Below are 23,141 nucleotides of genomic sequence, written 5' to 3'. Positions count from 1 at the left end.
TTTTTGGACATCCTGATAATAATGAATTACAGTAGTCCAGCCTGGAAGTAATAAATACATGAACTAGTTTTTCAGCGTCACTCTGAGACAGGATATTTCTAATTTTAGAGATGTTGCGCAAATGTAAGAACGCAGTCTTACATATTTGTTTAATATGTGCATTGAAGGACATGTCCTGGTCAAAAGTGACTCCAATGTTCCTCACAGTGTTACTGGTGGCCAAGGTAATGCCATCCAGAGTAAGAGTCTGGTTAGATACCATATTTCTAGGCTTTTCAGGGCCGAGTACAATAACCTCAGTTTTATCTGAATTAAGAAGCAGAAAGTTAGCGGCCATCCAGGTCTTTATGTCTTTAAGACATTCCTGCAGTTTAACTAATTGGTGTGTGTTATCTGGCTTCATGGACAGATAGAGCTGGGTGTCATCTGCATAGCAGTGAAAATGTATACTTTGTCTTCTAATGATACTGCCTAAGGGAAGCATGTATAATGTAAACAGAATTGGTCCTAGCACCGAACTCTGTAGAACTCCATAATTAACCTCAGTGTGTGAAGAGGACTCTCCATTTACATGAACAAACTGGAGTCTGTTAGATAGAGATGATACAAACCACGGCAGCGCAGTACCTGTAATACCTGCAGCATGTTCTAATCGCTCTAATAGGATATTATGGTCGACAGTATCGAATGCTGCACTAAGGTCTAGCAGGACAAGCACAGAGATGAGTCCACTTTCAGAGGCCATAAGAAGATCATTTGTAACCTTCACTAAAGCTGTTTCTGTGCTGTGATGAGCTCTGAAACCTGACTGAAACTCTTCAAATAAACCATTCCTCTGCAGATGATCTGTTAGCTGTTTGACAACTACTCTTTCAAGGATTTTTGATATGAAAGGAAGGTTGGAGATTGGCCTATAATTACAGTGGGGCAAAAAAGTATTTAGTCAGCCACCGATTGTGCAAGTTCCCCCACTTAAAATGATGACAGAGGTCAGTAATTTGCACCAGAGGTACACTTCAACTGTGAGAGACAGAATGTGAGAAAAAAATCCATGAATCCACATGGTAGGATTTGTAAAGAATTTATTCGTAAATTAGGGTGGAAAATAAGTATTTGGTCACCTCAAACAAGGAAAATCTCTGGCTCTCACAGACCTGTAACGTCTTCTGTAAGAAGCTTTTCTGTCCCCCACTCGTTACCTGTATGAATGGCACCTGTTTGAACTCATCATCTGTATAAAAGACACCTGTCCACAGCCTCAAACAGTCAGACTCCAAACTCCGCCATGGCCAAGACCAAAGAGCTTTCGAAGGACACCAGGAAAAGTATTGTAGACCTGCACCAGACTGGGAAGAGTGAATCTACAATAGGCAAGCAGCTTGGTGTGAAAAAATCAACTGTGGGAGCAATCATCAGAAAATGGAAGACATACAAGACCACTGATAATCTCCCTCGATCTGGGGCTCCACGCAAGATCTCATCCCGTGGGGTCAAAATGATCATGAGAACGGTGAGCAAAGATCCCAGAACCACACGGGGGGACCTGGTGAATGACCTGCAGAGAGCTGGGACCAAAGTAACAAAGGTCACCATCAGTAACACACTACAACGGCAGGGAATCAAATCCCGCAGTGCCAGACGTGTTCCGCTGCTGAAGCCAGTGCATGTCCAGGCCCGTCTGAAGTTTGCCAGAGAGCACATGGATTATACAGCAGAGGATTGGGAGAATGTCATGTGGTCAGATGAAACCAAAGTAGAACTTTTTGGTATAAACTCAACTCGTCGTGTTTGGAGGAAGAAGAATACTGAGTTGCATCCCAAGAACACCATACCTACTGTGAAGCATGGGGGTGGAAACATCATGCTATGGGGCTGTTTTTCTGCCAAGGGGACAGGACGACTGATCCGTGTTAAGGACAGAATGAATGGGGCCGTGTATCGTGAGATTTTGAGCCAAAACCTCCTTCCATCAGTGAGAACTTTGAAGATGAAACGAGGCTGGGTCTTCCAACATGACAATGATCCAAAACACACCGCCCGGGCAACAAAGGAGTGGCTCCGTAAGAAGCATTTGAAAGTCCTGGAGTGGCCTAGCCAGTCTCCAGACCTCAACCCCATAGAAAATCTGTGGCGGGAGTTGAAAGTCCGTGTTGCTCGGCGACAGCCCCAAAACATCACTGCTCTCGAGAAGATCTGCATGGAGGAATGGGCCAAAATACCAGCTACTGTGTGTGCAAACCTGGTAAAGACCTATAGTAAACGTTTGACCTCTGTTATTGCCAACAAAGGTTATGTTACAAAGTATTGAGTTGTATTTTTGTTATTGACCAAATACTTATTTTCCACCCTGATTTACGAATAAATTCTTCACAAATCCTACCATATGGATTCATGGATTTTTTTTTCACATTCTGTCTCTCACAGTTGAAGTGTACCTCTGGTGCAAATTACTGACCTCTGTCATCATCTTAAGTGGGGGAACTTGCACAATCGGTGGCTGACTAAATACTTTTTTGCCCCACTGTAGCTAAGACTGCTGGGTCTAGAGATGCTTTTTGAGTAAAGGTTTAACTACAGCCAGCTTGAAGGCCTGTGGTACATAGCCAATTATTAGAGATAGGTTGATCATATTTAAGATTGAAGCATTAATTAATGGCAGGACTTCTTTGAGCAGTTTTGTAGGAATGGGGTCTAAAAGACACGTTGATGGTTTGGAGGAAGTAATTACTGAAGTTAACTCAGAAAGATCGATTGGAGAAAAAGACTCTAAGTGAATATCAGTGGTACTAAGAGTAGCTGTAGATAATATTACATCTGTGGAATGATTATTGGTAATTTTTTTCTCTAATGATTAAAATTTTATTTGTGAAGAAGTTCATGAAGTCATTACTAGTTAACGTTAAAGGGATTGTTGGCTCAAAAGAGCTCTGACTTTTTGTCAGCCTGGCTACAGTGCTGAAGAGAAACCTGGGGTTGTTCTTATTTTCTTCAATCAGTGATGAATAGTAAGATGTTCTGGCTTTGCGGAGGGCTTTCTTATAAAGCAGCAAACTATTTCTCCAGGTTAAATGATGATCCTCTAAATTTGTGACACACCATTTCCTCTCCAGATTACGAGTCATCTGCTCTAGGCTACGTGTTTGAGAATTATACCACGGAGTCAGGTACTTCTTCTTTTTTTTGACATTAAAGTTTTTATTGATTTTGTAGTTTTTTTGGAAACGTATACTTAAACCTGTGTAATAGGGAAAGAAAGAAAAAACAACAAACAAACAAACAAACAAAAAACACAAGAAAACTGCTGGTGTGCACCCGTCCCCCGTCCCCTTAAAAATCTAAGAGAAAGGAAAGAGAAACTAACAGCGGGTTCCAAGAGAAGAAACACAGAAACGGGCAAATAAAAATGATGGTAAAGTAACATTATTAACAACGTATTTGGACCGGTGGTCACAGTTAATAATCATTGAGATTATGATATTAGGGTCATGATTTTCTGTTTGCTTCAGATAGCTCCAAAAGTAGTCCCAATGTTTATCTTTGTCTTCTGTACCATTTTTAAGTTTATTCAGCATGGACTCATAGGAAGCAGTCTCTGCCATTGCTCTGATCCAGTCTTTTAGCTCAGGACGTACTGTAGTCTTCCAGTGCCGAAGGATAATCCTTGATGCGGTTACTAGTCCAACCATAACAACCGTGAAAATATTATTATAAATTCTTGGAATATGAGAACGGTCTCCTAACAAACACAATTCAGGAGTTAAGGGCATTTCTAATCCTGACCAACCTTTTAAAAGTGTGATGACTTCCTTCCAAAAAGGAGCTATAAGGGAACATTCCCAAAAACAATGTAGGAAAGTCCCTGGCCTCAACTTTTGCATTTCCAACAGAGATTGTCAGGCATAAGCTTCATACGGTGTAATCTTGTTGGAGTATGATAATATCTATGCAAAATTTTATATTGTATGCATTTGCTCCTCGCCTCCTTAGCATAAATCCCATTTTCCGCCAAAATCTCCATCCATTTTTTGTTTGGAATTGGTGCATTTAAATCTTTCTGCCACAAAGTTTTAATATTCGAACATTCCCCATCTATTATCATTTACCAACCTATAAAAACATGATGCTGTGTGGCGCTCCTGAGGCATATTTATAAAATTTAGAACAAGATTTTCATGTCCCCTTCTGAACTTCGACGTCACACAGTGTCTAATTTGCAAATATCTCCAAAAATTTTCCTTCCTACCTCTAGTCATACCTCTTACGCAATGTGCACTACCACTGATCACTTGCTCGTTATATTGCACCTGCTCCCTTATATGGCATATATAATTTGTATATAACTTGTACATACCTGTGTTATTACATAACATTCCCTGTGTAGGCACCTCTTAAACTGTATTTTTTTTTTCTCCTTCTAAAGGAACTTTAATGTTTTCATTCTATTCTATTCATCGGTCTTTCATGAGCAGCATTCAGAGCCAACAGATCATTATCAGATATTTAAATTAATACTTTCATTTTCTAAGTAAATTCAAATTAAATTAATCACATAACAAGATGCTTTAACTCTTTAACTCAATGGAGCTCCGAAGGATCAGACAATTGATTCTGAACAGCTGTGAAGGGTTCACTGCACCACCTACTGGAGGTTTGCAGTCACTACACCAGAGTTTGAAAAATACACAAAAAATTGTCACATCAGCTTTAGTGTTTAAATTTTAAGTTTTACAGAGTAAATATGTCCATATGGAACAACTCCAGCAGTAAAATGAGGCCAGCACAAAATGATAAGGCTGCAGACTGCTCTAAACCCTAATTTCATCATTTTTTTCTACTCTTGGACCTGTATGATGTCGTACAGAGGACACAGAAGATCCACCTGTTTTTTAAACCTCTATGTAAGGAGCAACCAACTGTCTTAAAAGCAGAGGTGCTAAAATTGCTTTTAACTGAGTGGACACAGCTATGCCCAATGTGAGATAAACTAGGACTATTTTGATCTGTGAATAATCAAAAGCTGCTCAAGAGAATATGTCGGTGAAAATGAGGAGAATCAGTCCCTTTCAGCATATGAGATGAGATGAGATGAGATGAGATGAGATGGCCTTTATTTGTCAGTTGCAGGTCTTTTGCCCACAACCGAGACCTTGCCGACCGTACATACAATACACAAACATCACATTGGGGAGACAGGTCAGGCTAGGTAGCGAGGAAAAAAACATCGAAATGTGTAACACAAAAGGATAATACAGGAATGCACAGATATCAACACACCATAACACAATAAACACAGACAAGCAACATGGGAAAGAGTTCCAGTGTGTACATCTGATCTGGGACCGCTGCAATCTTTCGACTGCGCCTCCAACTGACCCGATGTCCATGATTAAGCACTTTCTATGCTTCACTGTACATTTCAAATTTTTAAAAAGTATATATAGTTTCATTTTCTTTTGCGTAAACACCTCGTGACATCATTGTACAGCTGGTTAAGCTTTGATTAAGAATCCATGTAAGTATAAGACTTTAACTGAACAAACACACACATCCACACATGTGCAATAACACTAAGTGCAATAATCTTTTCTGGCATCGTTGTATTTTTACTCAGTTGTATATAGCATTCGTATTCTATTTTTATCTTATTGTATATTTTTTATTCTATTTTATTCTACTGTATATAGTATATTATTTTATTCTATTCTGTACAGCTGTGTACTGTATTTATTCTTATTGTATTCTAATTTTTGCGTCATAACTTTTGCACTGTCCACTTCCTGCTGTGACAAAACAAATTTCCCACGTGTGGGACTAATAAAGGTTATCTTATCTTATCTTATCTTATCTTATCTTATCATAAATAACTGCTGGATAACCGTATACAGGATACACATATATGCAGAGAAGTGTTCAAACGTTAACACAGCCTCGGTCCCATGATCACAGGTGCATAAAATCCAACACCTCCAGTCTGCCTTTACAGACATTTGTGAAAGAATAGCTTGTTCCAAAGAGCTAACTGAATTTAAGTGTAGCACTATAACAAGATGCTGCTGTTGCAACAAGTCGGTTCAGTTTCGTCCGTCCTAAATGTTCTGGGAACACCTGTAAGTGCTGTTATTGCAAAGTGGAACCATTTAGGACACAGCAGCTAAGCCATGATGTCTCAGACCACGTAAGTGGGTCACTGCATGCTGAGGCTCAAGTGTGTAAAGTCACAAACATTCCAAATCTCTTTTATTAACAACAGCACAAAAACTTTGCACCCCCGAAGTATATTTTAAACCTATTATTACTGAAGTTATTTCATTGCATTTGGATTATTATAATTCATTTTATGTGGGAGTCAGTCCGTCATTACTCTCACATCTGCAACTGATTCAGAATGCTGCTGCACAACTCTTAGAAGGAACTTGCAAAAGAGAGCAGAGGTCAGCTGACCAGCTGCTTCTGGAAGTATTGAGATCCAAGAAGAAGCTCAGAGAGAGCAGGGAGTTCTCTGTTGTTGCTCCTAAATTATGGAATAACTTGCCCTTGTACATTAGAGAAACCCCTTCACTGCCAAATTTTATAACATGTCTTACAACCCACTTTTATTCTTCGGCTTTCTACCCCAGCAAGACTCCGTTTTTCTCTTAGTTATCTTACCTTTTTAACTGGCTATTTGTATGTTATGCATTTTTATTATTCAGCTTCAGTGTGCAGTACTGTGTCGCTGTGGCTGTTATAAAGTGCTTTATGAATAAGTGTAGCTGTAAATGGCCCAGTACTTTCGTTCATATGTTATAGGTTCAGGTCCAGGTTTTTAGGTGAGAATAAACTGATCCTTAACAGTTTGTTTCATCCACAATACTCAAATCTGTGCCTGTCATAAACTTAACAGAGGTTCAATGAATACCAGAGGAATCACAAAGGGGAGGGAAACGGGGTTTAATCTGCCAGTTACATTTTGCACTTTGGAAATGCAACAGAACAAATTTCAGAGTTACATTAGACAATGAAAAAAAAATTAAATTTTAAGCCAAACTAAAAGATTAACAAATCAAAAATAACCAATTTACCCATCAACATAAGTAGAGCTACAGTATAATAATCTGTTTGCATTAAATGGCTGTAAATTCTGTTTATTGTAACTATCCTGTAATCCAGAAAAATACACGCTTTTTTCCATAATTCAGAAGAACAATACACAAAAAAGTTTGACAGAAGTTTTGTTTAATTTACAAACAAAACAATCATTTCTTATCAAAAATGACTTAAAGCAACAGAAACACAAATATGAGCTGAAGAACAGTGAGACAAACAGCAGCAGATGAGCGCAGCATCAGGACATCTTCTGGAACACAAACACCAGGTAGATACCTGCAGAGCAAAGACAGATGAGGGTTTTAGTGATCAACAGTTTGTAGATCAATGGGCCCACATATGAATACATATTTTAAAAGTAGATCAAAGACAACAATACTGAAATGTTTTTACAAGCATCAGTTTAAATGTGTCATGTAAACAGCTGATGGAGATGATCAGACTTACTGGTAGCTTCCCACTCAGATCTGCTCAGCGTTCCCTGCACACATGGAAATACAGACAAATGTTGTAAAACTGGGCCGAACACCTGAAACTGTTTTAGGTTTGTTTTTTTTTTTAAACTGAGCTGTGGGGGTAGACGTGGTCGCTCATCTACTAATGGAGAGGTTGGTTCTTCAATCGCATGCTATATATACACTTGGGCGAGATACTGAAACCGAAGCTGCTCCTGATGCATCCATGTGTTAATGTTAAAAAGTGCTTGAATGCATGTGTGTGAATGTGTGAATGAGACATGTGGCATAAAGCACTTGAGTGCTCAAGTAGAGTAGAAAAGCGCTATAAAAACCGGTCCATTTAACATTTACCATCTGAGCACGCTTACCAGGGGAGTTCTGACGTCGGCTCGGTCACAGTGCTCTTTAGCATGACAGTATTCCTCTGCACTGTCTGAGGCTTGAAGACCATCCTCACTGGGAAATGGCTGAAAGCAAAACAAACTCTTAAAAAGATAGTAAGTAGTGACAGGTTAAAAGCAAAACCTGGACCTCTGAGCTACAGTGACAGATTCTGCTGGTTCTGATGTGTTTTCTTTATCCTCTGATCAAACACTACTATGAGATGAATTGTTCTATTTATCCACAAGACACAGGACCACACTAATGTTTGTGTGGATTTATTGGAGCAAAATATCGCCACACATCTAGCAAAACAGTAAAGCAGTGAACTTTTTTTTTAACACAGCAAACAAAAAAGAAAAAAAAAACAGTTCATCCACTGTGTGCAGAGGAGTGAAGCTATTCTTAAGGCTTGAGAAGATGAAATGCCTCACTGAAAGGATAAGTGGGTCCTTTCCTTTAATTTGTCACCATTTGGATCTGTGTCCAAAAATAACATGCTTAAATGTTGTGTTAAGTCCATATCTAGTTTGTCTTCTGGTCACATCATTATTATAAAAATAAGAAAAATGAACTGAGAAATCATAGTCAGTATGTCAGTTTTAATTAATATTCTACCTCCAGAGCCATCATCTTCATCATGAGGCTGCGATGATTCTCCTTCTTCACCTTCTCCTCAAAGAAATCCGCAAATCTTTGTTTCAGCACCAGCTGCATATTGTACTGCTTCGCCATGCTGGGACATAAGAAGTGGAAACAGAGTATCATGAAATATTTTTATAGGAAATTCAGAGTACACAAGCAGATGTTACTGTGAGTACTCTTACTGTTCAAAGAGAGGAAAGTAGACGAGGAACTCTGGAACGTTGACGACTTCCTCGAGGTTAAAGTGATACTGACATCCGAACAGAGGGTAGGAACCTTTGGACTGAAAGGTCACTTTGAAAACCTCATTACCAAATGACAGCGAATCAGATGCCTCCAAACGTTTACTGTTGGGGGGGGGGGGGGGGGCAAGGAAAAGAGTGAAGATGAAGCAGATACTGACTCAGTGATTCAGTCTTTACATCTGAACATTTCAAAATGTCTCTAATAGGGTCGGCTTAGCGCAGCTTGACTCAGTTTTAAGGTTTTTCATTAGGTGGTCGTACCTGGCACCAGGTACTTTTTTAGTACCTATTTGGCTGAGGTTCAGGGCGATCTGAGGCGATCCAGCCTCAGATCCTTGCTGTAATGACCCCACGCACATTACATGGTACTCGTTTATAATGAAAAGTGACAAAGTCCGGTTGAGCCAAGCTACACAGAGACGGTACTAATGGAAAAAGGCTATAAAAACTCCAAGTATTAAGCTTATCTTAATACTTGGAGTTTTCATAGCTCCAACACCAGGTGGACAACCTGCTTCACCTAATAGGATCATGTGGCTTAGGTGAAGAAGGTTGTCCACCTGACATGTGGACAGATGTGACTATAAACAATTTACCATAAAAAAGCGCCTTTCATTACACTTAATTGTTTATCTTACACAAGTTCAAAGGCATCTGGCGTTGTACCGATGAAGTACCCTCCAGGTTTAAGACGCTCACAGGCATTTCTCAGCATCATATTAGCCTTCTGCTCACTCTCAAATGAGTAATGATACACAAACTGACAGCTGCAGATGTCGAACATAAGCTCAGCATCATCCAGTTTCTCTGACAACAACTCCTGTAGGTAGAGATAAAAGGTCAGTAACAAATCAAACAATCCAGACTGAGAAAAACCTCACTTTTATTTTCTTCTTAATTCTGATTTTATATATTCACTTTTATCACAGAATACTCGACTTATTTTTTGTGTGCTGCAGGTCTACCTTTGAACAGTCTGCTGTGATGAATTCAGCAGTGAAGATTTTCTCGTTACGGTGACTCTTTTTTTTCATCTCGTCATAACGAATCTGACATTGTTCCACAGAAACCCCTGCAATATCTGAAAATAAACATCTATGTTTAATCATCAAAAATCTCCTGCAACATGCAACAATTAATCTCAATTGTAATGCCTTTTGAGCTGAGGGGCAGTTATAGAGGCAAGAGATGATATGGGCCACCCTCCAGTCGATCCACCGCCCCCAGGAGGTACGGTTGCAGCTGGGTGCAGGGGTGGGTATTTTTGTATCCCCTCAGTTTGTTTCCAGTATGTTTTCGGTGGTGGATGAGAAGGTTCTGACTGTCGTTTGTGCTTATGAACTGAATAACAGTACATAAGCTTAGAGTATACAGCAGGGGTGTCCATCTCCAGGCCTCAGGGGCTGGTGTCCTTCAGGTTTAAGATCTCAACCTGGGTCAACACATCTGAATCAAATGATTAGTTCATTATCAGGCCTAGCTGTGTTTATCAAGGACACATCTAAAACCTGGTACACAGCTTTCTTGGAATCATTGAGTGGATTGCTCCATTTCATGTGACATTTCATGTCAATGGCATCTGTAGAAATATATTTACTTAGAAAAAATTCTAAGTAAATATAAAACGCATTTTTTTTAATCCAATGTAAATAACACTGAACTGAATTGACGTGATGACCAGTTATAGAGGACCGAGTGCCAGTTACTTAAGTCAAAAGTGAAGCACAAGTATTAGCTCATACATAGGTGAGATTTTGTGGCAGGTGCTCTCATTTGATCTCTGTGATGTTTGACATAATTCATTTCAATTCAATGCCACCACTTTACTGCTATGGAGAGGTTTGTGTGCCCCAGTAGTCCCAGCAGCTATCCTTTTCTTTGTCCCCTGGTAGGTCTCTCCCAAGGCAAATTGGTCCTGGATGAAAGCAATTCATTGGACCCCCATGAGAAAAAAAAGAGCAAGACACCTGAGTAACCTGTGCAAGATTGGGTTACTCCAGGGTTATTTCTCCTCACCCTGAAGCCAGGCTTGGTAGGGAGCTTGACAAAGAGCAGCTGGTGGCCACGCCTTGGGCCCACTACCTGTAGCAGATACCGTCGGGGTCCGGGTATATTGTGTGTCAGGTGGCAGTCAAGGGCGAGGGCCCTGATAGCCCGATACCCAGCTATCAAAGCTGGCTACAGAGATGTGGAACCTGTCCTCTCTGGTTTGGAAGGAGCCTGAGCTAGAGTGTGAGGTTTAGGGACACTGACTAGATATAGTTGGGGTCACGTCATTGCACAGTTTGGGAACTGGAACCAGTGTCCTGGAGAGAATCTGGACTCTGTCCCAGTCAGTGAGGGACGGCACCTGCCTCTTTCTCTTACTGAGAAAGAGGCAGACAGGCGGTGGGTATTTTTGTATGCCCTCAGTTTGCTCCTGTCCCCCGGGGGTTTTTGTGAGCGAGAGTGTTGTTTCCCTACGCCTTCAGATTGGGGAAAGGGTCCTGACTGTCGTCTGTGCTCATGTGAAGAACGACCCAGTCAAACAGAAGAGGGAGGATGGATGGATGGATGGATGGATGGATGGATGGATGGATGGATGGTTGGCAGGCAGGTTTGATTTTACACAAAGTTAACATTGACTGTTTCAGGTTAAACAGCAGGATGAGGTGCGTCTTTAGAGGAAGATTTCACTGCTGGTCCTTTACAGTCCTTAAAGCTGTATAGGCATGAAAAGAGTCTGTAGAAATGTGATGTCAAGTTTCATAAACCATAAAAATCAATGAATCAATACCTGCACAGACCAGGTGATCGATTCCTCCTCTTCTCCACTTCAGTAGGTCTCCTCCTTTTCCACAACCAAGGTCCAACACAGACACCTGCTGAGATCCCGCCCCTCTTACCTGCTCCAAGATCTCACCTGTCAATAGAAAAAGACACTAAACTGTAAGAGGATGTAAATATTTTATTTTTAAAGTTGCTTCCACACAAGGTGCTGCAGAAAGAAAATAGGTAAAATCAGAAAAAAATATAAATAATTATTAAATGGTGAAAGAATAAAAAGTAAAAAGTTTATAAAAATGGTTAAAATACAGTCCAGTAGACTCGGAATAAAAATTATTCTTCCCCCAGTGTTGGACTGTAGCTGGTGATGGTAGTCCTAGTTCAGTTCAAGAGGATCACTCAGAGATCTGGTTCATGAGCAGAACCAGAATGACCAGCTCCAGCACACCATGGAGGAGAGACTCAGAGGAGGTGAAGGTAATAATTATTTATTATCATCACAAAGGATGACTTTTATTATTTACCTTAAAAAAAACAACAACTAGGCTACACCTTTACTGAGAGGGTGGTTTGTGGCTCAGCTGCAATGGAGGGGTGGAGCAGCAGGTTCAAATAGTGTGTGGGGGGGGTGGGGGGTGTCCAAATAGTGCATGCCCTGCTCTGAGTGTCAACCTTTGTATTATTCTGGAGGATTATACAATGCAATTTCCTGACTAACCACCTTGTTCATGACTCACACACTAAAAGAACTGTACTAATTACTGGGTATTAAGTTTTGTTTGGCCAGCATCTATGACCTTCAGACTGACAGGCTGGTGGAACTGCTAAGTAAGACAGAATCCATGATTCGTAAGTTAATTCATGAGGATAAGGAGAAGGTTATCATGAGAATTTGCTCCAGGCACGTCAGCAGTGCCTAAATCTAAGATTTATCACCTCAACCTGCTCAAAGATAGGCTGAAATTGCTTCTCTGGTGAGCCTGGTGAAGGAAAGAGATGAGTTGGGACCAGCGGTATCAAATTCTATCATTTCCACCTCCTTCCGTTGTGATGACCATCTTGCACAGGCCCAGAGAGTGGATGGCGCTGCAGTGCAACATCGTTTTGTCTGGTTGTACCAGTCTCACAGAGCACCGTTTTGTAGCACACTCTAGTGTGATGGTGCATTCACTACCAGATACTTGAACACACAAGACAAATTGCTCAGAAGGAATTGGCTGAAATACTGAAAATGGGAGTAATAGAAGAGTCATACCAAAAGCAAAAAAAGACTACTAAAGATACAACAATCACTCAACTTACAATGCTGTCTGCGTCGGTCCTTTGTGTTACAGGATGGCAAATAGAAAAGCGTCCTTTTATAGTCTTTTTCTACTCGAGCACTCAAAGTGTTTCATATAACATGTCTCATCCATTCACACCAAGCATAGACATAGAAAAAAGTGCTTGTAAGTGCATTTAATCTAACATTCATACACAGCGTCACACTCCCATGAAAGTCGTGGTTCAGCATCTTGCCCAAGGACATCTTGGCACACAAACTGGAGCAGCCAGTTTTGGAATCAACAGCCTTATGATTAGTAGATGACCTCCTAAACTACAGTCACCTCTATGTTCATACAAGGCACAGGTGAAACATAAAGGCAAACCTTTTTAAATAAAATAATCAGTCCCTTTCTCTGTTCGATAAAACTGTAGAAAATGGACGAGTTCTCTGGTCCATGTGAAAATAAAAACAATAAACTGGCTTCCTGTAAAAAGTTTACACCAGCCCCTTTGCAAGGTTTAACCATTTATTTTAGTTAAATCTATTAAATCTGTTTTTTAAAAGTTTCTGATCATTTATAAAACACTTTTTTTAAAGGATGAAGGTCATTAATCAGCATGACGACAACAGGCTGCCAAATGAAACATAAAAGGCCAATAATCTGTATTAGTGACTGGTATTATACTCGCTGGATAAATATCACTGCATTGTCATTTTGTTCTGATAATCAGCTTTCTAAATGTTGGATCTGATGTTTGGCCCTAGAGACAACTTATAGCAAAAAATAAACAAAAACAAAACTACGCTCTCATGTTATTATGCATGCGATTGCCGGATGGGTGTTAATTGCTTACAGATCACTATGGATATGTTAAAACTGAGGAAGTGTGGTGTGTTGATCAGAAGCCAGTTACCAATTAGAACACTCTTCAGCCAGTTGTTGAAGTTCCTCATGAAGAAGATTCGGCTTCTGCTACGAGCTGCCCGGCCAACTTCCTGCAGCTGGTTGTAGTGACTTGCCACCTTCACACCGTGATCAAGCACCTGAGAGATCAATTATGGGGATCACTAATAAGGAAGACAGCCTCACAGCAGCTTTAATACCTGCTGATAAATATTTAGATTGTTTTTGTCTGCCTGATCTTTCCGAATTAACTTGAATAATAACTTCCTCCAAATCAACAACGTGTCAATCAAACCTCGTTCCTACAAGACTGCTCAAAGAAGTCCAAAAATTATAAATCTTAAATATGATCAACCCATCTCTTCAAGCTGGCAGTAGTTAAACTGTTACTTAAAGCCGCCACTTGACCTTTTATCTCAAACATTCTTGAAAGAGTAGATGTAAAACAGCTAACTGATCATCTGCAGAGGGATGGTTTAACTAAAAGTTTCAGTCAGGTTTCAGAGATCATCACAGTACAGAAACAGCTTTAGTGAAAGTTACAAACTTTGTGTCTTATGGCCTCTGAGGGTGGACTCATTCTGTGCCTTTCCTGCTAGGCCTCAGTCCTTTATTCAATATTGTCAGTGTTGGGAAGGTTACTTTTAAAATGTATTCCGTTACAGAATACAGAATACATGCCCCAAAATGTATTCTGTAACGTATTCCGTTACGTTACTCAATGACAGTAACGTATTCTGAATACTTTGGATTACTTAATATATTATCATGCTTTTTACAACAACGTGAATGTACTATTGCTGTGTGATTTATTACTATTACTGAAGGTCCGCGACTCCGAACTGTAGTAAAGGGACCTCTGACTAATACGGCGGGGTCCCTGTCGGCTCGTAGCCGAAAACTAGCTTTACTTTGTTGTGTGGGTCAACTTTTCTTGCGACAGACAGAGAGAGGCGTTGAAAGACTGCTCCAACGGAACTTGTTGTTTTCGGAGGAAAACACGAACACGGTGTACAGTCGAGTCTAAATAGCTTACTTACAACTGGGCTCGTCAGGCACTCTTCTTGGCTGCAGTGGTTATTATTATATTTACATGCTTCCAGCTCCCGTTTTTCCTCGATGACAACTCGTACCTTTCCACTCCCCTTTTTCTCTCTCCCTCCTCGCGCTCACAGATACATAATGGGTATGGCAGTCCATTCTCCCTGCAGCACGGACTACACTGCCCATGATGCTACATTCTTTAGAGCTATGCTTGTAGCATTCTGCCTGTTAGCTTAGCACAACAACGAAAAGGCGCTCTCTCACCCAGGAAACACACAGTCGCAGAGAGAGAGAGAGCGTCGCCCTGTAACCATGGCAACCGTAACGCTGCCGCCTGGAACAACAGAACGTAGCTGTCAAACAAAACCCAAACAGTCCTGACCCTCGACAAAATGAAACAGGAAAGTACCGCAGTGTAATCCATTTATTTCAACAAAGTAACTGTATTCTGAATACCACCCTTTTAAACGGTAACTGTAACAGAATACAGTTACTCATATTTTGTATTTTAAATACGTAACGGCGGTACATGTATTCCGTTACTCCCCAACACTGAATATTGTTAACAATAATATTTTATTACAGCGATTAGAGCATGCTGTAGGTGTTAAAGGTACTGCGCTGTAGTGGTTTGAATCAATTCAATCTAACAGAGTCCTCTTCACACACTAAGGTTAACTGATACTCTTAACATTATGCATGTTTTCCCTCAGGCAGTCTCACAGAATAGCATAGCAAGTTCAGTCCAATTTTATTTTCATGCGCCAAATCAGAGCAAAAGTTGCTTCAAGGTGCTTTATATTGTAAAGTACAGACCGTAAAACACTGAAGACATTTGAGTTTTTAAATATGTTAGGTTGTTCGCTGAGTTTACAAATGTTTTCCAAATTATCCTAAACTTCTAAACTATATATATTTTTAGCAAATAGTTTTAAAAGTGCTGTCTGATCCTCTCACATCAAACCGAGACTTCATCTCACAACATGAAGAGCCTTCAGACAACTGCTTTAAAGAAATATAAAAAAAAATGAACTTGACAACCTGCTTCTTGCTAGGTGACATCTTCTCTTCTTCATCTTCAACATGCTTCCTCTTCATCCCCGAGTTCTCTTCTTGCTGAGCTCCTCTGGTCTGTGTTGCCTCCTCCATCGTTTCTGTCTGACGAGACTGAAGCTCCATCTAAGAAAAAAAAGAGGAGGAAGAGGAGGAGAGAGAAAAACAATATCAGTTTGAGCTGATGAAGCTTTATGTTGAGTTTATTGAGAATTAGTGATGTCAGCTTGACTGAACAATGCCGAACGTGATCCATTTACCTTTTTTAATAACCCGTTATATCCGAAAGGGAGAGTAATACATTATGATGTCAAAAACTACAATGTATTAATCACTGCTTATGCGCTACAGTCTGATGGTCCTGAGTGGTATCGGAGTTTTCTATAATGAAATTTCTCATAAATAACTACACATAATAAATATTAGAGATATGTTAAAGAAAGTTTTAAGTTTTGTTAAAAAAAAAAACATCAATTGACTAAAATATTGCATTTTCAGATCACCAAATAGAGGTATCTGTCTTAACAATCTGATATCATTTGGAACTTGATTTAACCTTTTTAATGATAAAACTGCTCAGTGACCTTTCAGAAGTTGGAAATTTAAAGCCTACATGTTGGGTCAATCAAACTAATTAAAAACAAAAATTTCAAAGGTGGCACGGTGGTTAGCACTGTTGCCGCACAGCAAGAAGGTCCTGAGTTCAATTCCAACACCAGTCTTTCTGTGTGGAGTTTGCATGTTCTCCCCGTGTTTGCGTGGGTTCCCTCCGGGTACTCCGGCTTCCTCCCACCGTCCAAAGACATGCAGCTTGTGGGGATAGGTTAATTGGAAAATCCAAATTGTCACTAGGTGTGAATGTGCGAATGAATGTGAGTGCGAATGGTTGTCTGTCCCTATGTGTTAGCCCTGCGACAGACTGGCGACCTGTCCAGGGTGTACCCCGCCTCTCGCCCTATGACAGCTGGGATAGGCTCCAGCGCCCCCCGCGACCCTGAAAAGGATAAGCGGAAGCGAATGGATGGATGGATGGAATTTCAAAGGTTACATAGAACTGTAAGTGCAGGTTAAACTGGGTTGTCACCATGTTGTAATGCAGTTTACAGTGATGGATGCAGGACTGTTTCAGGGCAGACTGTTGTATGGCCACTGGGTCACATATTGATGCTACCCTGGGCCTGACCTAAGTTAAATTGATGGGTGATGTTCTTTGGTGGTGTGTGCTTACTTCCACCTTTGTACTAATTTGGTTTGGAAAACTGTAGGATGCAGTAAGCCTGCCGCCTTCTTGTTTTCGCTGCTCCCCAGGGGACTCTACAGCGGCTCATCTGCCTTAATCTCCCTCTGCATGTCCTCCTTCACTACATCTATGAACCTCCTTTGCGGTTTTCCTTCCTTCCACCCCCCGGCCTCTGTGCAAAAAAAGACGAGTATTTGTGCAGTGTGCCGTCACAGGATTTAATATTGCAGAGTCACAAACAGGACTCGAGTGTTTACTGAAGCAATGAGACTAAAGGGGTCGAGGATGCGTTTCCTTCTGAAACTTTAAGGCGCTATTTGACTCTTTTTACTCCGTGGATAAAACGGGTTAAATCTGGATGTGACCAGGTTAAAATCGGATACGACCCAAAGCTGCTCACTCTCACCTTCCATCAGTGACCGGAAGCTGCTACTGACCGTAAACTGACCGTTAGCCGCGGCTGCTAAGAGCTAACAGATGTCGGTGTGTGTTCAGAGATGAACCGGAAACAGCTAGCACAGTGGCTGAATGTGATATTCCAGTCGATACTAATCTAATGGATAACACCGAGACTAACTTGAATTAACGACCAAAGTTTTAGAGAAAAATAACTCACTGTGCTCCGCGAGAAAGACGCGTGCGCTTTCAGCCGCTTCCGGGTTTGTGCACGTCATATTTGCGTCACACCAGAGAGTCGGTGGGTTTTGTTTTTTGTTTTGTTTTTTTAAATTGAAAGTGTTTGTTAAACATTACATGAATGCATATACCTGATGTGTGAATGAGTATTTGGGTCACATTAAGACAAAAATATTATTGATCATTTTGAGAATAAAGTCGAAATTTCGAGATTAAACTCAAAGCGTGGAGATCGCTGTTGTTGTTTCAGGAAAAACTGTCACAGCTTCTCCTATGACCTCTACAAAATGTATGGAGTTATAGTTATGCCTTAATAAATGCGCAAAAAAATTTTATCCGAAAATAATTTCATTTCGCGGTGCGATTAATTTCCTCGCACTTAAATCCAACGAGCGCACAAAGAAACCATCGCGCATGGAAAGTGTCTGCTTTGCATGTGCTGGTACAACACTCTTGTAAATTGCAATTTTTGGTAATACTCAAGAATGTTGCAATCTGCTTAGTAAAAACAAGTCAAACAAAAATGAATAAAATTTGTAACTTCTTAAAATCTATGCAAAGAGCAGTTTAAAGGGCTGGATTGTTTAAGCGCCACACACACTACACTTATGTATATAGAACTTAGCCATAATAATAATCAGGTCAATTATATAGGCCTTATCAGGCTACTTTTGTAGATCTGTACAGTTTTCTGTAAAGCCAAACAGAAAGTTTTTTTCAAAATCAAAGAAAATGTTCAGCAATTTGCCGCCCGGTGGCGTCAGTGTCCGGCAGCCTCGCCTCTGTCAGTGCGCTCCAGGGTGGCTGTGGCTACAATGTAGCTTGCCATCACCTGTGTGTGAATGGATGGATGACTGGATGTGTAAAGCACTTTGGGGTCCTTAAGGACTAGTAAAGCGCTATACAAATACAGGCCATTGCCATTTCCTTTTTTCATCTCCCTAATGATGCCACTTTTTTCCTTTGAATAGTTCCCTGTACTTCCTTATTCCTCCACCAGTTCTCCTTGCCCTCTTTCTTCTGTCCAAAGGATACTACAAACACCTTCATAGCAGTTTCCCCCAGCACTTTATCTGTACTTACCCAGTCATCTGTTAAGCCACCATCATTTGGACACGGAAGTCTCTGACTGTAGTTAAGCTCCGTTAAATTAATAAGAAAAGAATGTATATAGTTTGTGACACGCTTTACTCTTTAAGCTGCAGCCCTGATATCTCCAAAAGTTGATTCTGTTCATCTGGACGTAGCGGTTTGTGGGAGAAACGTTTCGTCACTCATCCAAGTGACTTCTTCAGTCTCAGCTGACTGCAGGTTTCCCCAATCTTATAAACAGTACATTTGCATAATGACTGAAACCAGCCCACTGAAGGAACAATGGGCTGGGAGGTCACCTTCATCATAATTATGCAAATTCTCATGACCATTGATCAACAACCACTGATCAAAGACGACTGATCAATGGCCATGAGTACCATTCACAGAGAGTTGGGGAATGGCTGCAATCACAGCATTGTAAGATGGCGAAAGATGTACCCTTAGACCCCCTCCTCAATTCAGAGATGGTCTTTCCCTTTTCACATAAATGGCCTCCTTTACTCTGCGCTCAAACCAGCGTTCCTCCCTGTCCAGGATGTGTACATCCTCATCCTTGAAAGAGTGTCCACTGGCCTGTAGGTGTAAATAGACTGCAGAGTCCTGGCCTGACGAGGTAGCTCTTCTGTGTTGTGCCATCCGCTTTGCCAGAGGTTGTTTGGTTTCCCCGATGTATAAATCCTGGCACTTGTGTTTATAGGATTGGGGAAACCTGCAGTCAGCTGAGGCTGAAGAAGTCACTTGGATGATTGACGAAACGTTTCTCCCACAAAACGCTACGTCCAGATGAACTGAATCAATTTGAGAGATTTACTTACCTGGATGATTGAGTATGCATCAAGATGATGCAGCCCTGATAGTGTTCAAATCACTGCTCCTAAAAACGACATCCATTCCAGGAAGATCCAGGCTATTTGTGAGCTGTAGGAAAGTCTGAAATTTTTCCAAACCATCTGAAGTCTTTGTGTTGATTTGACGACACTTAGACACAGCTCTGTGTTTCTTTGCACTGTAAACCATTTTTATTGTTCCATAAGCATTATTTGACCATTTGTTCTACACTGGATGGCATTAAATTGGCCTCCAGTAACACTGTGAGGAATTTTGGAGTTGTTTTTGACCAGGCTATGTCCTTCAGTGTGCACATTAAATAAAAAATATTTGCACTGAGAAAGAGAGCCATATGTCTCCCATACCAGCTTCTCTTCGTTGGCTCCATGTTAAATCCAGAATCAAATTTAAAATTGTTCCTTACATACAAAGGTCTAAAATAATCAGGCTCCACCTTATCATAATGGTTAATGTACAGCAGAGGCGGAGCCAGACATTTGAAACACCCGGGGCTTAGCCCTGAAGGGTAGTATGCATGTGGATTTTTTTTTCTTTTTTCTTTTTTTGGGGGAGGGGGGGGGGGGTGTAGAAATGACTGAAAGATTAATTGGCTCTGTTTTGAGTTTTGTTCAAAAAAGAATGACTTCATATAGGGAAAAAAAGATATCACATATACAGGACACCTTAAACTAGTTTTTTAATTAAGCAGCAAGGCAGAACAAGGTCAGGGCTGCATCAAGACACAGGGACTAAACCCCAATTCAACCAGACCCAGAACTGATCCGGAATTAAAACAGGACTACAAGAGTTCAAAATCAGGACTACTTAGGATTTAACCAAGACAGAACCAGAATCAGAACTAGATGATAGTAGCACTAAAAATCATCATAGACCTGCACTACACTTATTTTTTAATTCTACCAAAGTACACTATGTAGATTCACAAAAGTTTATATAATTATTTAGCCTTGTTGTGCAAACAAGCCTGCATAACTTAATAAATATAGAATTTGAAAAATAACAAACCTAAAAAGAAACACTAGGTACGAGATACATGAGGACCTATGATACGGTGATACTTTTGGTAAACAACCATTTGACTAACATGTGTGTCTCACCTGCTCTTGTTCATCTCTGTTCTGTCCTGTCTCCTCTCTCTCCCTCTCTGTTCCTCTCTCTCCCTCTTTGTGCTGACAATCATCAAATATACAGTTGAAACCAGATATTTACTCTTCAGATAAAAACACTTTTATAATTGTAACATCAAATCAGACTAAATGTTTAATTTTTTAGATTGATAAATATAAAAAACATATTTGTTAACTTTAAGAGTAAAGAGAGAAACTATCTGTATTTCTTAATTGCAAATGGCACCAAATTGTATTCAAACTGAGCCACACTTATGGAGCTCCACAATTCTTTTCCTGGTGTTTTGGTTGACATCTCTTAATTTTCCCATTTCAAAAAAACAGGCTCTGTGTTTTGCCTTATATGCATCCACAGCTGTGCCACCAGTTTACTCACATGGACTCTACTAACCTATCAGAAGCTTCTTCAGCTCAGAATGGAATCATCTGGTTTTCTTATTAATTAACAAACTTAGTGTATATGTACTCTTAAATTTGATGAAAGTGATAAAAAATAGACAGCTCTGTCTCTCTTTATTCTGACATTTAACTAATTCAAAATATATTTCAATATTTATCTAAAACAAAAGTTTACTCTAAATTGATGCTGTACAGTAAAAATGTTTTGTGTTTTCTCCCTAAAGTGTAAATATCTGGTTACAAATGTGAATATCCTGCTGTGTACTGAAACCCCTCTTGTTTTGCATAGAAATATACTGAACAACATACAAAGCATAATATATAAAATAACATTTACCTGAGTTTTTTCTTTGAAAGAAGCCTCTAATGTCCATTCTTATATTTCAGTACATAACTGAAACCGATTTAGTCGGGGAGGGTAAGAACTGAAAATATGAAATAAACACACGTAAGATAAGACTCTATTAAAAAAAAAAAAAAAGCATTTGTTCGGCTTTTCATTTCGCCATTTGTTGATTCACTTGAAGAGCAAGTAACGTAATATTGGTCAAGTGATCAGTTTGATATCAATCTTTCGTGATTCACCGTCATTTGTACGGTATGAATGGTTTGCTTTGGTACCTGCTCAAACTTAAGCTCTCCTTAGTATGGCTGGCTCCGTTACTCCAACAGCGCACTCACAGGCACAAGAGCACCTTGCTGCAGCCCCGCCCCCTCGCTCAGTTGCTTAGTGCCTGAGCTCGGATCATACCAATATCAGGGGGGATTCACGCACAGTCGTAAATTCCCACTGTGTGCATTATGTGCTTCGAATATTGTGTGTACTTTTTGTTTTATACAGTTGTCAGCCAGGCATCTAACTATGAAAAAATTACACTCCAAAAGACCCCGGGCTTCTGACAAAACAACCCGGGCTTAAGCCCAGTAAGCCACCCCCACGCTCCGCCCCTGATGTACAGGTTCTTATATGGGACTTGTCTACTGTACCTGAGCACACCAAGTGCTTTACCCAACTTGCCTCATTCACCCAAGCACTTTTTAATGCTGTTTTTAAGTGCTTTCAAATGTTCACTCATTCATCCTCAGATGGATGCTTCAGGGAGCAACAAGATCCTCTCATCAAGATCTCCCATCCCAACAATGGACTCTTCTCACTGTTGAGGTCTGGGAAGCGCTTCCGCTCCTTTAAGGCCAAAACAGAGAGAATGAGGAGGAGCTTCTTCCCCCAGGCTATTCGATTCGGGCCCTGAACCAGGTGTAGGACTGGACTCTCCCCACACACATTACATCACTATAAGACTGGACTCTCACACACATCACCACACGCACTCTGGTTTTTCTTCATGCACACTTCCTATAATTTATAATCTCTTTCTGCTATTTGCACATTTTTTTACTGTAAATTTCTAAGTTAAATCTGTCAATTTTGTATAACCTGTGTATTGTAAATACTGTAAAACCACTGTCATTTAATGGTCGGGCATTGCATTGCACAGCTACAAGCATTTCACCTCATGTCTTACTGTGTATGGTTGTGTGTGTGTGACAAATAAAATTTGAATTTGAAGATATTTGGCATGCAGATTGTAATCAAACCACCAACCTTCCACCACCTGAGCTACAGCCACCGCAAATGGACATTTAAAAAGTAGAATGGGAAACAAAGCTTTGAATGAATGAATGAATGAATGAATGAAAGCTTTATTTGTCACAAGCAGGTTGCCCTGCAGTGAAATGGGAACCCCCCCCCTCCTCTGCACAAAAAAGCACATGAATGTCCACAGCACAACATTGTGGAAGACATGACAAGCCACAGGGATGGGTAGGAGATGAGGAGTAACCCCAGGCAACACAGCAGCCATCCTGCAACGGCGCCGTTTCCAGCGCGGGCCCAGACCCGCCTCGTGTTCCCAGGGGGCAACAAGCATCGAAGGCGTTGGAAAGGG

General features: G+C 40.5%; 1 protein-coding gene across 4 annotated transcripts; it reads right to left on the bottom strand.

Moving 5' to 3' along the window:
* Window positions 1-6,914: 6,914 nt before the first annotated feature.
* On the bottom strand, window positions 6,915-21,626 carry rnmt (RNA (guanine-7-) methyltransferase). 4 transcript variants are annotated; one of them, XM_082522225.1, is made up of 12 exons: window positions 21,533-21,626; window positions 20,767-20,838; window positions 15,838-15,975; window positions 13,763-13,892; window positions 11,592-11,717; window positions 9,781-9,896; window positions 9,454-9,635; window positions 8,753-8,917; window positions 8,544-8,661; window positions 7,913-8,011; window positions 7,534-7,567; window positions 6,915-7,362 (listed from the first exon to the last, which is right to left on the bottom strand). In XM_082522225.1, exons 3-12 carry the CDS (start codon window positions 15,973-15,975, stop codon window positions 7,325-7,327), a joined length of 1,146 nt encoding a protein of 381 aa, XP_082378351.1. In that variant the 5' UTR covers window positions 20,767-20,838; window positions 21,533-21,626; the 3' UTR covers window positions 6,915-7,324. The 4 variants fall into 4 exon arrangements, with proteins under 4 accessions (XP_082378351.1, XP_082378349.1, XP_082378350.1 ...); XM_082522223.1 differs by lacking the exons at window positions 20,767-20,838; window positions 21,533-21,626 and adding an exon at window positions 17,706-17,789; XM_082522224.1 differs by lacking the exons at window positions 20,767-20,838; window positions 21,533-21,626 and adding an exon at window positions 17,496-17,699.
* Between the last annotated feature and the right edge of the window lie 1,515 nt (window positions 21,627-23,141).

This window comes from Aulonocara stuartgranti, assembly GCF_965226115.1.
Source record: "Aulonocara stuartgranti genome assembly, chromosome: 22".
NCBI lineage: Eukaryota > Metazoa > Chordata > Actinopteri > Cichliformes > Cichlidae > Aulonocara > Aulonocara stuartgranti.
The sequence above is the reverse complement of the archived record's forward strand: the minus strand, read 5'-3'. Positions and strand labels throughout refer to the sequence as shown.

Coding starts and splice junctions, on each gene's coding strand:
- rnmt (XM_082522225.1), bottom strand. CDS start 15,975: ATGGAGCTTCAGTCTCGTCAGACAGAAACGATGGAGGAGGCAACACAG. Junction 8,012..8,543: donor TGAAGATGATGGCTCTGGAG/GTAGAATATTAA, acceptor TTTTGCTTTCAG/CCATTTCCCAGTGAGGATGG. Junction 7,363..7,533: donor ATCTGAGTGGGAAGCTACCA/GTAAGTCTGATC, acceptor TTTGCTCTGCAG/GTATCTACCTGGTGTTTGTG.